Source organism: Leucoraja erinacea, chromosome 2 (assembly GCF_028641065.1).
Source record: "Leucoraja erinacea ecotype New England chromosome 2, Leri_hhj_1, whole genome shotgun sequence".
Lineage (NCBI taxonomy): Eukaryota > Metazoa > Chordata > Chondrichthyes > Rajiformes > Rajidae > Leucoraja > Leucoraja erinaceus.
The window spans coordinates 58,728,408-58,746,511 of NC_073378.1; the positions used below are offsets into that span (position 1 = coordinate 58,728,408).

An 18,104-nucleotide genomic window follows, 5' to 3' on the forward strand; every position below is an offset into this window, starting at 1 on the left:
TCGTAAATAGCTGGGGTCCCAGAACTGTGCCTTGCGGTACCCCACTAGTCACTGCCTGCCATTGTGAAAAAGACCCGTTTACTCCTACTCTTTGCTTCCTGTCTGCCAGCCAGTTCTCTATCCATATCAATGCTGAACCCCCAATACCGTGTGCTTGACTGAACCCCCAATACTCTTTCCATTTTCGGATGATGGATTGAACAGTGCTCTGTGAGATGTTCAAAGCTTGGGATATTTTTTTTATAACCTAACCCTGCTTTAAACTTCTCCACAACTTTATCCCTGACCTGTCTGGTGTGTTCCTTGGGCTTCATGATGCTGTTCGTTCACTAATGTTCTCTAACAATTCTCTGAGGCCTTCACAGAAAAGCTGTATTTATACTGAGATTAGATTACACACAAGTGGACTCTATTTACTAATTATTGGGGTGATAGACCTTCTGAAGGCAATTGTTGGTTGCACTGGATTTTTTTATTTAGGGGTATCAGAAGTAAAGGGGGCTGAATACTTTTTGCACGCCACACTTTTCAGTTTTTTATTTGTAAAAAAATTGCAAAAAACCATGTATTAGATTTAGATCTGGACTTTGACTGGGCCATTCTAACACATGAATATGCTTTGATCTAAACCATCCATTGTAGCTCTGGCTGTATGTTTAGGGTTGTTGTCCTGCTGGATGGTGAACCTCCTCCCCAGTCCTTCCTTTTCCTTCCACTTCACAATTATGCACCATTTTGTGTTGGTCTATCACATAAAATCCCAATAAAATACATTTACGTTTGTGGTTGTAACGTGACAAAATGTGGAAAAGTTCAAGGGGTATGAGTACTTTTGCAAGCCACTGTATATATATATATATAATCATAAATCGTAGGGTCTTATGTAGCATGGATGAACAAAGCAACATCTGAGTCCAGTAATCCTTGAGGGGGCGGCACAGGTAGATAACGTGATCACTAGTGCAGAGATTGTTATGAGAGGATGGGATTTTCAGTATATTATAAGGGCAGATTGCAGGAAGCCTTTCACCATATCAGAGGCGATCAGAGGGGTACCTTTTTCACTCGGACGTGGTGAGTACCTGGAATGCACTAGCCTCAGATAGAGAGAGGTAAAAGTGCAGTCACTAACAGTACGTTTTTAAAAAGTGGCTCGATGAGTTCTTGAATTGGTTGCGCACAGATGGGTATGGGCCAAGTGCTGGGAGATGCTATGGTCGTAGATGTGGTGAGCTGAATGGCCTGTTTTTATGCTATACACCTGACTCCATTACTTTAGACATAAATCCACGAGGTCCCAACACAATAGACTAGCTGCTGCTTAACTAAAACAAGAATTAATAACACTGATTTTATAAAAATAATTTGTATGAAAACATAGCTAAAGCACAGATAAATAACTGTCAAATAAAACAATGTTTTGTGTGATCCACATAAAGAACAAGTGAAAGATGAAACTAAAATTTATTGTATTTATTATAATTTTAACAGATTGTTTCAAAGATGGAAAAGGACTATACAAAGAATTATAGAACATAATTCATTTACATAATGGATACAAGATTTTTTTACAGGATGCTTTTAAGAACACTACAACATACAGACTAGCCAAAGCAGACAGAAATGACTAAAATGATTTTGGTAATACAGATAATTGGTCAAAGTAAAAACATTTGAACTTGCATTTTGGCATTTTCACAATTAGTTAACACTGGGAATAACACACAGGGTGGATACAGTAGTTTAATAGGAGGGAAAAAAAGGAATTCAATCACTGAACTCGTGTTTATGCACGGCAGTTCAAAGTGCTGGTTCAATGGTATGTCTTTGGCAAGAATCTCATACCTAACTGTGTACTTATATAGATTTCATCCATTGTAACAAAAATTGCAATGATATAAAATAGATTTACATAAACATTAATATCTATCCTACGTACTAAAATGCCAGTGATTCTGGAATGATACGTGGGTGTTGCACGCATTAGAGAATAGTTTGCATCACCGAGAAACAAAATTGACAGTCCAATCGTGACTGAGCTTCTTAGCTTTAACATATGCGCAAGTACAATCATCAGATTAGCTGCAAGCTATTCAGGATATGGTGTCAAATAAATTAAAATTCAGTTTTTCTGATGGTTTTTAAAGAACTGTTCAGCTTATCCTGCTCAAAGCACCAAAAATAAAACTAAGCACTGACCCTTCACCTCAACAAATAAGATCAAATGATAACCAATAATCACAGAAGCCATACACCTTTTCTGATAGTTTGGAATAAAGACCAGTTATCTTATAAAGTTCATGCCTCTGCTCTCCTCTGAATGAAATTATACTTGCTCTTACCATTGTTCAACTTAAACAAACCCTCTGAACATGACTAGCTATCGATCCAGATTATTATTGACTTGCAGTTTTACTTTTTTTCTAATTTTATTTGGTTTAAAAACCTTTACTCTTCTCATAGTGGGGTTCTGCAAGATCCTAACATGATTATTTCTTCTGGGATCCGATCATGACTTTTGACACAAAGTTCACAATGGCGCTGGCAGGCTGCTCGGGGTCGTGCTCGGCAAAGAGGTGGCAGACATTATCTGTGGCACTTCCTTGCTTCCTTGCCACAAATCCAAAAATTCTACCAAAAGAGAAAGCAAACATTATTTGAAGGTTGTGTACAAAATTGCAGGTGAACAAAATCTGAAACAAAAACCGATTGTGCTGGGAGTACTTGGCAGGTCGGGCAGTATCCAGGGAGACAGAAAAAGAGTCAATATTTCAGATCAATCACTAGAACAGTTCTGCTGAAGGGTCGCTAACCAAGCCTCAGAATTAATATATGCACCTTTAGGAAAGAGAAGTGGAGGAATTTCTTTAGTCAGAGGGTAGTGAATCTGTGCAATTCATTGCCATAGAAGGCTGTGGAGGCCAAGTCAATGGATATTTTGAAGGCAGAGATAGATAGATTCTTGATTAGTAAGGATGTCAGAGGTTATGGGGAGAAGGCAGGAGAATGAGGTGAGGAGGGAGAGATAGATTAGCCATGATTAAATGGTGGAGTAGACTTGATGGGCCAAATAGCCTAACTCTGCTTCTATCACTTATGAACTGCCTCGGTTCTTCTCTGCTCAGTCCTGCTGTGCGTTTCCAGCACTTTTGTTTTTGTGTACATAAGTAAGGGGCGGCACAGTGGCACAGCAGTAGAGTTGTGGTCTCTCAGCACCAGAGACCTGGGTTCTATCCTGACAGTGGGTGTGGTTTGTATGTTCTCCCTATGACCACATGGGTTTCCTCCCACATACCAAAGACATGCAGGTTTGAAAGTTAATTGACTTCTATAAATTGTCTCTAGTGTAGAATGCGAAACATAGAGCTGGTGTCCGGGTGATCGATGGTCAGAGTGGACGCGGTGGAAGCAGGGTCTGTGTCCACGATGTATCTCTAAACTAAACGTCTCTCAAGATAAATTTAAACTATTCCATAAATGCCATATATTTTAGATACTTACTTTGTTGAGCCAACATCTTTGGTCCACCTTTTGAGGAGAGAAGGGAAGGGAAGCAAAAAAAAAATCAGGCATGTGAATCTCAAACCCATCTCATTTTGTTCAAGACTTTGCTACTGTAAAGTGGATAAAACAACCAAACTTACTTTCTATCATGTGGATCCAAAGCACAGAAAATCACTGTGTTGACAGCATAATGTCTTCTGAAGAACAGTCTGCAAAAGCATAAGAGAAAACTTGCTGTTAACTGAGTGGTGAAGGCCAAAGGCATGTTTGCCTTCATCAGTCGGGCACAGAGTACAGGAGTCAGGAAGTAGTGTTGAAGTTTTATATGACTTTGGTTAAGCTGTATTTGAGGTACTGTGGAAGGACATGGAGACTCTAAAGGTATTGCAGAAGAGGTTTACGAGCACGCTGAGAAAGGGTCCTGACCCAAAATGTCAGCTATCCATGTTCTCCAACGATGCTGCCTGATCTGCTGAGTTACTCTAGCACTTTGTGTCTTTTTGTGTAAACTAGCCTGTGCAGCTCCTTATTTCTATATCTTACCAGAATGCTTCCTGGATTAAAAAGTATTAATAATGAGGAGAGGTTGGACAAACGTGGATAGTTTTCTCTAGTATGCTTTAGGTTGAATGGAGACCTATCAGGTATATAAACTATGAGAGGCATGTATAGGGTAGACAGTCAGAAATTATTCCCAGGATGGAAATGATAAGGACTAGAGGGTATAACATTAAGGTGAGAGGGGCAAGATTTTAAGGAGGATGTACGGAGTAAATTTTTTCAACAGCAGTGGGTGACTGAAACATGCTGTCAGGAGTGATGACAGTGGAAGCAGATATCATAAGATAATTTTACAGGCTTTCAGATGGGCACATGGATATGTAGAGAATGGAGGAATATGGTCCTATGCAGGCAGATGAGATTAGTTTATCTTGGCATTATGTTCGTCATTTCACATTGCGCGCCGAAGTGCCTGTTCCAGTATATACTTTTTTATGTGTTAGTATCCACCAACTTGACTATTGGGAGAATTACATTCAACCAAGACAACTGCCAAGAGCAGTTCTAAGTTCTATAACTTTACTATAATGACAGTGGAAATTCATTTAGGTTTTCCCTTGCAATTAAACCAGTGAAGTGAAACTAGCTTCTTAGGAATTTGCAAACACTAACTGTGATGCAACGACCACACTGCATTCAACAGCATAAGCATTTTAAAGTATGAAGTTTCCCTTTGTGAATTACTTAAAACATAACTAAGGCTTTTTCTATTTTAAATCTTCAGTGGTATCAAATAATGTCTCCATTTCAAATATATAGACAGGTTAATGGGATTAGCAAGAGAATGGGGTTGAAAGGGAAAAATAGATCAGCCATGATTGAATGGCAGAGTAGACTTGATAGTCTGACTGGCCGTATTCTGCTGCTATATTTTATTACCAGCCCAGTAGGACAAAAGCAATTGAGTACTGAATTCTATTCACAAGATTAGACCAATTCAAAATTATTAATGTGACTAGTTTAATATTGTTAACAGCATAATCTGCTCAGTTGTTCATTGAAGTCTGTCTACAAATGACTGAAAACTATTATCAATAATCTACACACTTTTACAATTTGAATATGCATCATAATCTACTTATTATGAGCCATATCATACTGACTGAACAGATCAAGTAGGTTTTTACTTATTTGAAACTTTATACATTTAAAATAATCTGCTACTCTCTGATCAAATAAACACACCCTTTCATATGATACGAGTTTCAGGGCCACTGCGTGACAACATCTATAGGTTGTGAGCAGGCAAAGTGGTAGCCCTCCCCCAAACTATTGATGGGACTCTTCTTTGTAGAATGCCTCAGTGCCCAATTCAATGTTTGTCCAGTTATCATCTTCAACTTTCAAATGCCTCGACAATTCTCAGTTTAAGCACGACTTCTACCATCAATCGTCATTTTGAATCGCTCTTTGAATTTGGTTGCTGTCTCAAACTCTTTGCGTACAATTATTATTGCCCAGTCTGTGGGGGAATGTGACATTTCGCAATGAGAATTAAACTATTTGGAGATAAACATTTTTTACTGTACCTTTCCCGTTTAAGTTCAAACATAGAATATACTTATACTTACTTTCTTTGATTGTCAGTCAGAGTAATGCCCTGGGCAGATACTTTAAAATGTACGACAGTGGAAGCTGGAGTTGGGGCCTGCAGTAGTGTTTCTGATGTTGCTTTCTGGATTGCTTGATGTCCAGTCAGAGACTCCATGTCCACAGAATTCAGGTACCACACATTACACGCTGAAAATAAACACAGAATTAAGCTTTTTGCAGGTCATATTTCGCACGATTACAATTTGTAAGTAGCTCAATGACCTCCACAAAGATTAAAAAGTCTATTCTAATAATAAAAGAGCAGCACTCTGCTGCAGCTAATACAAATGTTGTCCAGCAGCTCCAGTGGCCGGTTCCATCCTGACCCCCATGCTGGGTCGAATATGCACATTCTCTCTCTGATCACATGCATCTCCATGGGATGCTCCAGTTTCCACTTCGAAACCAAGTTTCTAATCCCAAAGACGTGCAAGTTAGTAAATTAAATAAATATGGTGTAGAGTCATTGGGTGGAAGGGTTCCATTTGCATGGTGTATGACTCAATGAATGTCCAAAACCACAATCTTGCCAACGCAAAAGCAAATTTCTAATGTCCAGCAATGGACACGAAGAAAGACCATTGAATATTTAACAAATCCGGTAAAGGGACTTAACCAGCCTGCCTAAAATAAATAGCGGAAGCAGTTTACTGAAGCGACATCACGGAAACCTTACCTGCTCCTTGTTTCAGTAACTCTGCAGCAGAGTTGGTGGCAACATGTGCAGATACATCAATTCCATCTTCCAAAGGATCTACAGGAGATGTGAAGATCACATTTCAACCACTCACTTATTATTTGATTTACTACTTGTCTAAGCTGTTCAGCACTAACGTTTGGGCTTTGTCAGATTTACTTTCAAGCAAAGCTGAATAAAATCCCATTGTGAGATGTACATTTTAGATCATTAGAAAAAACCAAAACCTTAGAAAAAACAAACTTTAATATTTTAAAGGTCTGAGCACCCTTTCTGCAGCTTGGAATTTCCTTCAATGTCTTGTTAGTCATTCATGTTTTCTGGCACATTGGTGCAGCTGCAAGCAACTAATCAGAATAGATTATCACATGTAATTATTACTAACCATTCAGGCCACTGGTAATGGCAAAGCCCAAGAACAATATATAGATTTGTAACATTAGAAACTTGTGTGTGTGGGGGGGGGGGGGGGGGGGGGGGGGGGGGGAAGGGGGAAACTGCTTCAGTCGCCTCCTCCACGGAGGGGCAACTTTTTCCATGTTGCATCCCTAACATGAAGGATCGGTGTGGATTTTCCCGGAGGCGGGCCCGGAGCTTCAGCAGCGGGTGCTGCGTGGACTTTTCTAACACGGAGCGGGCGAGCCCTCGCCGGGGGTTGCCAGTAGGGAGTGCTCCGATCGCTGGACCGTGGCAGCCTGAAGCCGCGGTATGTGGGTGCGGAGCTTCCAGCTGGAGCGACGTCCGGAGCCTGGGATCCCTCGTTGGGGACGGAGGAGAAGAGATCCGACCGCTGGCCCGCGGCCTACATCAGTTTGAAGCCGCGGTCTGCGGTGCTTCTAACCACGGCGCGGCGGGGACTTAGATCTTAGACTGCCGGCCTGCAGCCTACACCATCTTGATGCCGCGGTCTCCGGTAGGGAAGCATCGATTCGGGACTTACCTTGTCTGCACATCTGGCCGCCCGCAGCGGCGACTGCGGAGGTTTGTGGTCCCGACCACGGGGGAAATAGAGGAGGAGTGACTAAACTTTGTGCCTTCCACCACAGTGATGAATGCTGAGGTGGATGTTTGTGTTAAATTGTATTGTGTATTGTGTGTTCCTTTTTATTGTACCGCTGCTGGCAAGTTCATTTCACTGCACTTTATTGTGTATGTGATGAATAAATCTGACTGATTGATTGATTGTGTCCTAAGATGAATAAATAACATATCAGCACATCACTTCCTGACATAAAGGCCCAATATTTACTCTATCAACAGAACAATTGTTCCATTCTGTACTTTCTATAAAATGGAATGCAGTTTCTCACTGCCGTTACTCCACTATCTTCAAACCCTATGATTTCAATAACCGACGACAAGGAAACAAGTTGTGTGGGATCATTAGCACCTTCAGACTCTTAGAAATTACTCAACCCAGCAAGTATTCTGTCGTTCTCTACTCTTCAGTGGGTATAAATCCTGGAAATCCCTACACAACATCACTAAGAAGCGTTTATACCACAAGGACTGGGTGGCACTGTGGCACAGCCTTACAGCTCCAAGGACCTGTGTTTAATCCTGACTATGGAGGATTAAGGTGTCTGTAAGGAGTTTGTACATTCTAACTGACCGTGTGGGGTTTCCCTGGGTATTCCGGTTTCCTCCCACACTCCAAAGACGTAAAGGTTTGTAGGTTAATTGACTTCCGTAAAATTGTAAATTGTCCCTATTCGGTATGTTACTGCTAGAGTATGGGGTGATCACTGGTCAGCATTGATTTTGTGAGCCCAAGGGCCTGCATCCATGCTGTATCTTTTTTTTTTAAATGGACTAGGTGGTAATGAGACACAGCCTTCTTCAAGGCAATTCGGGATCACCTTACAATTGTCCTTTCCCTATAAGCTTCATGTTCTCAATTTTCACTGCTATCCCTTTGGTATTCCCTGAATTTTCAGCTGAGGCATTAACATAAGACGATCAGATTGTAACAATGCTTACTACAAAACAATGCTTTCGAAATTTGTGTACCTCATTTTACCTCAACATGAAAGATTAGTTGACATGAGCAATTTCTTTGCAGCAGGTTTTTCTAAAAGTACATGCTTTTCATTAGTTGTTCTCAACCAAAGTTTATCTTTACCTCTATCAGGGATGAGCAGCTTGCACGGCAATGCCAGTGGGGTGATCGAATGTTGATAAACCAATGCAGTCAGACTCCCTGATCAAACAGATAATAATGTGCATTAGATAAAGAACGTCGTATCTAGTTTAAAAAAAATGTCAAGATCATATTTTCTAAAAGAAAAATAAACAAAAAGGCATACCAAAGTATGGTTCATTGGGACATCCCTTTAACCGCACTCCCTTTTGGGTGCATTCAATCAGGAAATGTCTGACCAACTCGTTCGATATGTCTCCTGCTGCTGTCAAATAAAGGGCAACATTAACATGCAGGTCAGTGAATCAGGCAGACAGACATGAAAATAAATCCTTCTGTGGAAAGACACTGATCGAGTTATGGGAGCTGCAGGTTGAGAAATCTGTGGGTCCTCATGGTTCTTCATGAAGAGCCAAGAGAATGCTAATCATAGTCACATAGTGTGGAAACAAGCCCTTCGGCCCAACTTGCCCAGGCCGATCAATATGCCCTATCTACAATAGTCCCACCTGCCTGTGCTTGGCCCATAACCCTCTAAACCTATCCATCCAAGTACTTGTTAAAATGTTTCTTAAACTTCATGATAGTGTTAATCCTGGCCAAATTGGAGAGGCTAGGACTTTAAAATGGGGTAAAAGCTTCAGGGCTGCTATGAGATCTGGTCAATTTGGAATTGCTCTCTGCAGAGCTGGGACAAGCTGCGGAGTGGTGCCAGTGAGTCTAGAGCCTAGATACAATCTGCAAGAAAAGAATAAGAACAACTGCAGACCCTGTCAATTAGATGCAAAATGCATAGAATGGATTGGATGGTTGCAAACCAGACATACACCTTGTAAATAATTGTAAATAATGGCCGAATGGCTTCCTCCTGCACCTATTTTCTATTTTCTATAAAGGTTTTTTTGCACTGAGACTGGTGGGGACCTGGAACGCATTGCCAGGTGGTGGTGGAGGCAGATACGATAGTGGCCTTTAAGGGAATTTTAGATAGGCACTTGGAAGTACAAGGAATGGAGATAGACAGTATGGATCAGGTACAGGTAGATTAGATCAGTTTAACTTGGCATCATGTTTGGCACGAACATTGTAGGCTGAAACAATTGTTCGGATGCTGCACTCTTTTATGTTCTGTTCTGCACAGACATTTTTCTTTTCCACCATGCACATGATGCCACATTAGAGTTGTAGCTGATGTTACAAAGAATACATGCAATCTATATGCTGGTCATTTTTGAATTTGGTTTACCTTTCTTGCTTTGCTGAAGCATAGATGCAGGGGGTGTGGCCACTTTCATTGCCAACCCATAAGCTCCCCGGAAAGAATGGCTGTCCCGGACAATAAACGATCCTGGTTCTTTATCTTTTAGTAATGTAATGGCTGTAAGGTTAATAATCAAATCATTAAACTTGGATCCTCTGAGCGTGGCTTAATTTCTAAACTTCAGATGAATGTTTCTTGTCAGAATGCAGTGGTAATTTCTTTGTATTAGAAATTATTCCATTTCACTTAATCTACAAACACTTTGATAGCCATCTCTACCATTTTCCACTGATCTTTTTGGAGCAAACTAATAATAGTTTAGATATAGAAATGAGGAACTACAGATGCTGGTTTACACAAAGAGACACAAAATGCTGGGATAACTCAATGAGCATAAGCCGTATCCCTGGAGAACATGGATAGGTGAGGTCTCCAGTAAGGATCCTTCTTCTGATTGATTCAATCAGCCACAACCCAAAACATCATGTCCTCCAAGGATTTTGCCTGAACCGCTGACTATTTGGAGGTGACTATGTTTAGAATTTAGTATCAACAATGGTAGAGGATATCAAGCCTGGTAGATTCTGATACGTATTGTAACATATTTGAAGGATCTGTCTTTTCAGTGGTGAGTGCATTGACTATCAAAGCCAAGTTTATATCTACTCCATGTCCAGCTTTGCTGCTCTCCTTAGCCAGCAACCAGTGTACCAAATACTGCAAGTATGCATGCAATGACCAGAGGTTTTCAGTCGCAATAAAATTTGAGCTAGGAAGTTTGTTAAAAGGTGTAGGATAACATAGCTATTTTTCAATAAGTATTTATAAAGTTTCCTATATAGGTGCCCTATAAAAATGATTAATCGGGTCAAATGATTAAGATGTATGAATTATCTTGGTTACACTGCTCCAATGGTTAAAATTAATGAATGATTCTGAAATATGTTTATCTGGAAAAAAAATAATTTCTTGGTTATTTTCTCTGCAAATATCTGCACAGGCTGTTATGGTTTTTCAAATATCATTGTAACATGTAATATTTTGTTGGCAGAAGACTGTTTCCCATTTTGATTACGTGGAAAGCAAACTGAGATCATAACTTTTCTAAATAATAGTACATAATTATAAGACATTATGCAATGCTTTATAAAAGAGCTTTATACTACATTAACCACAACAATAAAAAGTAATGCACTGTAACATTCCATCATTGAGCCACTGGAGCATTTAACCTTGTGCTCCTAAGATCGTATACTGTTTTTAAATCATTGGACACGTCTTGAGGTCAACTGAGGGTTGATGAGGTGAGTTAAGTTTTAACTGAATGTTAATTCTCAGATTGTGATCTGAGAAACACAAAATGAAATGATTTTGCTTCACTACAAATGGTACAAAATAGATTGTTACATCAATCATATAGGATGAGACTCGAGTAACTGCCAGTGCTGGATTATCAAAAATAGACCAGTGCTGCAGGTCAGAACTAAGCAGGTCAGGCAGCATCTCTGGATAGGCGACATTTCGGATCAGGACCCTTCTTTAGTCTGTAAGTGGTGGGGTGCAAAAGCTGGAAGAGAGGTGGGGGTGGGACTTTGATTAGTAGATTGTTGGCCAAAGGCCAGAGTTGAAAAGTCAGTGAAAAGATAAGGATAAAAGACGCACAAAATGAGAAGGAAGGAGATGGGGGTAAGGGAGAAATGGTTGCATATCTAGGTGGGCATAGGGAAGAGAGGTGGAAAGAAGGGGCAGGAGGGGGTTGATTGTAGGTCAGTTACCTAAAATTGGAGAATTGCATATTCATACCATTGAGTTGAAAGCTACCCAAGCAGAATGTGAGGTGTTGTGCCGCCAATTTGCATGTGGTCTCACTCTAGTAGTGGAAGAGCCCCAGGACTGAAAGGACAGTATGGGAATGGGGAGAATGATGCCGAAGAGGAGGAATGAACAAGCTGCAAATATGGTGTTGTTGATCAAATAAGGTTTCTCTCAAAAAGATTGTTTCGGTAGCTGATACAGTAGGCTCATTGTAGGCTTCCTTTCTGTAACAGAGGCAGCACTGAATAACTTCTCCAGCTAATGAGCTGGGATACCCCCCTCATTCTTTTTCAATGCAGACACATTTCAAATGTTAAAATGTGCGAGGAGAAACTTGATTACTGCATCCGGTGGCGCAACCATAGAGTTGCTGCCTTCCAGCGCAAGAGACCATGGTTACATCCTGATTTTGCGTGCTGTCTGTACGGAGTTTGTATGTTCTCCCCATGACCTGCGTAGGTTTTCTCTGGGAGAGCCGGTTTTTCACACTTCAAAGATGTACAGGGTTGTAGGATAATTGGCTTGGTAAAATTGTAAATTGACCCAAGTTTGAAAGATAGTGCTAGTGTACGGGGATCATTGGTCGGCCTGAGCCAAAGGGCCTGTTTCTGTGCTGTATTTCTAAACTAAACCACTCAAAACCGGCTTATGGGAGAAGAAATGGAAATGGGCAAAAATTTCACCTGCACTAATTCCTTCCAATGAGCTGAGGATGAGGATCTTTGTGAGAAAAATCTGGTGCTGCAGAGCTATGGGGCAACCTGCAAGTTTCCCCTTGTGCCTTGTGTCAATTCAAATCCAGCAATTAATTTCACTCTGTAGACAACTGAACATCATCACTTGAGATATTGCTGTCTCGCCATCACCACATTCTCACTGTCAGGATATTTTTAGGGTCGTCCATGATAATTCGAAAGATTTTTCATAAAACCAAAATATGGCTCCTGCTCACCTTGTTCACGTGATATCTCTGGCTTATACCAAAACTTGGACGTGTCTTGTACAAATTTTACCGTCACATGTTTATCAGATGGAGAACTTACATCTGTAACTAGAGCAAAAGAAAACATTCAAAATGCTACTTCCTAATTTAAACCTGGTCTTCATATTTGCAACAAAAATCAACACAGTAAGATCAACAGTGACTTGGTTTCAGAACTGTCTTACACATAGAAGGCAGAGGGCAGAGGTGTCAGTGTGTTATTCTGGCTGGAGGTTTGTGACCAATGGAAGAAAATATTGATGGGCCGAGTTGGAACATTTTTAAAAGACAACACAAACATTGGTGGAGTTGCAAACTGTGAAGATGGTTGTCAAAGATACAGCAGCATAGATTAGTTGCAGATATGGGCAGAGAAAGAGCAGGCGGAGTTTAATTGTTAGGAAGTCAAATGTTAGAGGAAAGTACACAGTTAAATGACGGGACCGTTAATAGTGTTAATGTACAGAGTGATCATGGGGCCACAAGTCCATAGCTTATTGAAAGTAATAACGTAAGCCGACAGAGCTGTGAAGAAAGCATATGGTATTTGCCATCATAGGTCGGGACATTGAGTATACAAGTCAGGAAATCATGCTGCAGCTTTTGGTTACATTCAAAGTATTGTGTACAAGAAGAATATGGAGGCTTTGGAGAGGGTGCAGGTGGCTGTCTGGATTATGGGGTATTAGCTATAAGGAGAGTCATAGTCCTAGAAGAGTCATGCTTACCAAGATGGATTTTTTTATTTCTGTAACTTAAGAAGCTGAGGGGAGACCTGATAAAAGTTTATAAAATGATGACAAGCATAATACGATAGATAATTGGAACCTTTTCATCCCCCGCATGGTGAAAATGTCACCATACTAGAAGGCATAGCTTTAAGGTGGGAGGAGGAAAGTTTGAAAGAGGTGTGCAGAGCAAGTTATTTTGTACACAGTGGTGGATGCCTGAAATGTGGTACCATAGGTGGCGGTGAAGGCAAATAGGATAGTGGCATTTAAAAGGCTTCTGGATAGACAGATGAATATGCTGAGAATGGAGGGATATGACTCGTGTGGAGGCAGAAAGGATTACTTTAATTTGGCTTCATGTTTGGTGCAGACGTCGTGGGCCTGATCTGTTCTAATATGATCAAAGCCTACTCAAATTACATAGGTTCAATATACATTATCAATAATAAAATTCAGTATTCATACAATTATAAACATAACATACAGAGACAGTGACATACACCTTGGTGATACATTTGTAATAGACAAGTTTACATAGAACAGTACAGATCGGGGACAGGCACTTGGGCCCAAAACATCCGTCTCTTGAATGATGTCAAGATAATTAATTTCCTCTGCCTGCATGTGATCTGCATCCCTCCGTTCCCTTTTCATATCTATGTGCCCATCTAAAATCTGCTTAAATATCATAATGCTATCTGGCTCCACCATCAACCCTAGCAGTGTGTTACAGGCACCCACCACTTAAAAAAAAAACAACTTGCCCCCCTCACCTTAATGGCATTCCCTTTAACATTTACACCATAGGATAAAGATTGTCACAGTCTACCCTAACTACGCCTCTCAAAATTCTACATACTTTTTTTTTTAAATCAGGTCTCCCCTCAACCTCCAGCTTTCTAGAGAAAACAATCCAAGTTTGTCCTGCTTCTTCATATAGTTATTACCCAATAATTCAGGCGACATTGTGGTAAACGACATCTGTACCATCTCCAAAGCCTCCATGTCTTCTCAACCAAAGGGAGACCAGAAACGAGCACAATACTCCTAATGCAGATTAATCAAAGTCTCATAAAGCTGCAACACGATTCTTACAGTGCGCTCCATAATGTTTGGGACAAAGACTCATCATTTATTTATTTCCCTCTGTACTCCACAATTTGAGATTTGTAATAGAAAGAAATCACTTGTGGTTAAAGTGCACATTGTCAGATTTTATTAAAGGCAATTTTTATGCATTTTGGTTTTATCATGTAAAAATTACAGCTGTGTTTACACAGTCCCCCCCATATCAGGGCACCATAATGTTTGGAACACATGGCTTCACAGGCGTTTGTAATTGCTCAGGTGTGTTCAATTGCCTCCTTAATGCAGGTATAAGAGTACTCCCAGCACCTCGTCTATCCTCCAGTCTTTCCATCACATTTGGAAAATGTTATTGCTGTTTATCAACATGAAGACCAAAGTTGTGCCAATGAAAGTAAAAGAAGCCGTTATGAGACTGAGAAACCAGAATACAATTTGAGACATCATTAAGAAGAAAGAGAGCACTGGTGAACTTACGAATCGCAATGGGACTGGCAGGCCAAGGAAGACCTCCACAGCTGATGACAGAAAAATTCTCTCGATAATAAAGAAAAATCCCCAAACACCTGTCTGACAGATCAGAAACACTCTTCAGTAGACAGGTGTGGAATTGTCAATGACCATGTCCGCAGAAGACTTCATGAACAGAAATAAAGAGGCTACACTGCACGATGCAAACCACTGGTTAGCCGCAAAAATAGGATGGCCAGGTTACAGTTTGCCAGGAAGTAATTAAAAGAGCAACCACAGTTCTGGAAAAAGGTCTTGTGGCCAGATGACACGAAGATTAACTTATATCAGAGTGATGGCAAGAGCAAAATATGGAGGAGAAAAGGAACTGCTCAAGATCCAACGCATACCACCTCATCTGTGAAACACGGTGGTGGGGGTGTTATGGCCCGGGTATGTATGGTTGCTGAAGGTAATGGCTCGCTTATCTTCATTAATGATACAACTGCTGATGGTAGTAACATAATGAATTCGGAAGTGTATAGACACATCATATCTGCTCAAGTTCAAACAAATCCCTCAAAACTCATTGGCCGGTAGTTCATTCTACAGCAAGACAATGATCCCAAACATACTGCTAAAACAACAAAGGAGTTTTTCAAATCTAAAGAATGGTCAATTCTTGAGTGGCCAAGTCAATCACCTGACCTGAACTCAATTTAGCATGCCTTTTATGTGCTGAAGAGAAAACTGAACGGGACTAGCCCCAAAACAAGCATAAGCTAAAGATGGCTGCAATACTTCAGAGCATCACCAGAGAAGACACCCAGCAACTGGTGGTGTCCATGATTCGCAAACTTCAAGCAGTCATTGCATGCAAAGGATATGCAACAAAATACTAAACATGACTACTTTCATTTACATGACACTTCTGTGTCCCAAACATTACCGTGTCCTGAAATGGGGGGGCTATGTATAAACACTGCTGTAATTTCTACATGGTAAAACCAAAATGTATAAAAATGGCCTTTATTAAAATCTGACAATGTGCTCTTTAACCACATGTGATTTTTTTTTCTTATTACAAATCTCAAATTGTGGAGTACAGAGGAAAATAACTAAATGTTGGGTCTTTGTCCCCAACATTATGGAGGGCACTGTATACTCAATGCCCCGACCAGAACTGCACACACATTTTATGCAGCAATAGTGACAGATTTCACAAGTAGGTAGAGCCAACACATTTTCTTGTTCTATATTAATAACTTGTTCATAGGTCTAATCAGTGTAGTGTCAGTGCTGAGCCATTCTTATACTTGAAACATTTTAAGATTAATTCCACTCCACATGCTTAGTCCTCCTGTAGCTCTGACAAGTGTCTGGGAGTTAGATTACTCGAAATACTCATACATTGTATCTTTAAAAAAAAAAAACTGCATTCCAAGATTGAATGCAGAGCACTAGAATGAAAGAAAACTGCAGGAGCTGAATGTTTTGAACTTTTATTTTACTTTAACCAGTGACAGTTCAGTGCCGGAAAAACATTTACTTCTTGGTATTTGCACTAATGCTGGCTGGCTTGCCTACTTTCTTAAGCATCGTTTTTTGTTTCAATTTGGCAGTACAACAAATTAAATAGTTGTGGTCTCTGGGAGCCAGTAAACAGAAAATTGTAGTTCATTCCACATCCCTGCTAACTCCAGGTCAACGGTCCACAACCTTTGGACTCTCCTGGAGTGGATGAAATTCTACCGTACAGATTCTTGTCATTTGCAGTAATTGGGAACATCTGGAGGCAACCAACGTTGTTCTGAAACTGACAAGAACAAGTTTCTCCAGTTAAAAAGGGGCTGCATGCTTAGTGTTATCTCGTCCTTATCAAGATAAAAGCCATCACAGTTTATCAAGTAAACTTCCTGGGATGAAGCTCAACCGTTTTACTCTAGCTCTCCAGATTATAGAAGATAAGTTTTGTTTAAAATAGCAAGTAAACATCTACAATTCCTGTTGTAATGTTAATGTCTGAAGATTCAAGATCACTGGTATTCTGTAGATTTTGATTATATCACTAAATTAAACTAAACGAGTAGTAAACTGCGTATCCGTGTAACATAATCGTAGTACTTTGTGGTGAACGCGAGTAGCAGCAGCACTCATTAGCAGCCTTGATTAGGAAAGCTTAGCTCACTTCCAACATATCACAAAATAATATCCCTGCTCTAGATTCCAGTTACATTAAGTTGCTCCTTCATGAATGAGGGGAACAAAAAGTAATGCAATGCAGGGCTTTGCATTATAATGGGGCAGCCAGCATGAGCCTTATCTTCAACAGCAGTAGCCATGTAGTGTAATCAAAATGGATCTGCTGCTTTGAGATGACAACTTGCCAACTGTGGGTGGGCTGGGAGCTTAGCATTCAGCTTTCCAGTAGCTGCTCTCTACAAAGTTGCCCCGGAGAGCACTGTTACAGGCGTACATCAATTATGCGAATAAAAACAAAATTATTTGTACATAAAGACAAGGTTCTTATGGATTAATTAGTTCATAAGTTATAGGAGCAGAATTAGGCCATTCGGCCCATCAAGTCTACTCTGCCATTCAATCATGGCGGCATTATCTTTCCCTCTCATTCTTCTGCCTTCTCCCCATTACCCGTCACTCGTACTAATCATCAATCTGGCAATCTCCGCCTTAAAAATATCCATTGACTCGGCCATCAGCCTTCTGTGACAATGAATTCCACAGATTCACACATCAGGAAGCAGCCATTTAAATGACAACAGTGACATTTAATAGACATTTGGACAGGAACAAGGATATGCAGGGATGTAGATTATGTGCAGACAGCTACGTGTTGGTCTAGGCATCAAGTTTGGTACAGACTTTGTGGGCCAAAGGTCCTGTTCCTGTACTGTACTGTTCTATAGCAGGGCTGCCAACATTGGATGAGAGTTGGGAGTGAGAAATTGCGAGAGACCATGCCCGTGGGAGCGTAGCACTCGAGGGGGCGGGGGAGGATGTGGGGGTGTGGGGGTTTGGGGGGTAACATGCTAGTTACTTTGTCAAATAAGTCATCAATTGGTTGAACACAATTTCTCATCCATAAAATTATTCTCACTAACCTGTATAAGTATTTTGTTACCATTTCCTTAATTTTCCTAACAACCTGTCATTAAGTCATTTTCACCCCCAATATTTTCAGTATTTTGCTGTCTACCTCTCAGCTGGGACTTTTCCAAAATGCAAAGTCCAATAGCTATATATTTAAGCAATAATATTCTATT

General features: G+C 40.4%; 1 protein-coding gene across 6 annotated transcripts in view; it reads right to left on the reverse strand.

Moving 5' to 3' along the window:
* Positions 1-1,449: 1,449 nt before the first annotated feature.
* The window catches only part of LOC129710317 (tensin-3-like), a 484,648-nt gene continuing 467,993 nt past the window's right edge, over positions 1,450-18,104 (reverse strand). For 4 of the 6 annotated variants that reach the window (XM_055657243.1, XM_055657253.1, XM_055657263.1 and 1 more), the window contains 9 exons: positions 12,524-12,622; positions 9,742-9,873; positions 8,662-8,760; positions 8,478-8,555; positions 6,335-6,412; positions 5,637-5,805; positions 3,645-3,713; positions 3,502-3,528; positions 1,450-2,631 (listed from right to left, as the gene is read on the reverse strand). In XM_055657243.1, the coding sequence (XP_055513218.1) occupies positions 2,490-2,631; positions 3,502-3,528; positions 3,645-3,713; positions 5,637-5,805; positions 6,335-6,412; positions 8,478-8,555; positions 8,662-8,760; positions 9,742-9,873; positions 12,524-12,622 (893 nt within the window). In that variant the 3' untranslated portion in view covers positions 1,450-2,489. The remainder of the gene's footprint in view (positions 2,632-3,501; positions 3,529-3,644; positions 3,714-5,636; positions 5,806-6,334; positions 6,413-8,477; positions 8,556-8,661; positions 8,761-9,741; positions 9,874-12,523; positions 12,623-18,104) is intronic. The other 2 variants (XM_055657234.1, XM_055657226.1) reach the window with 2 other exon arrangements.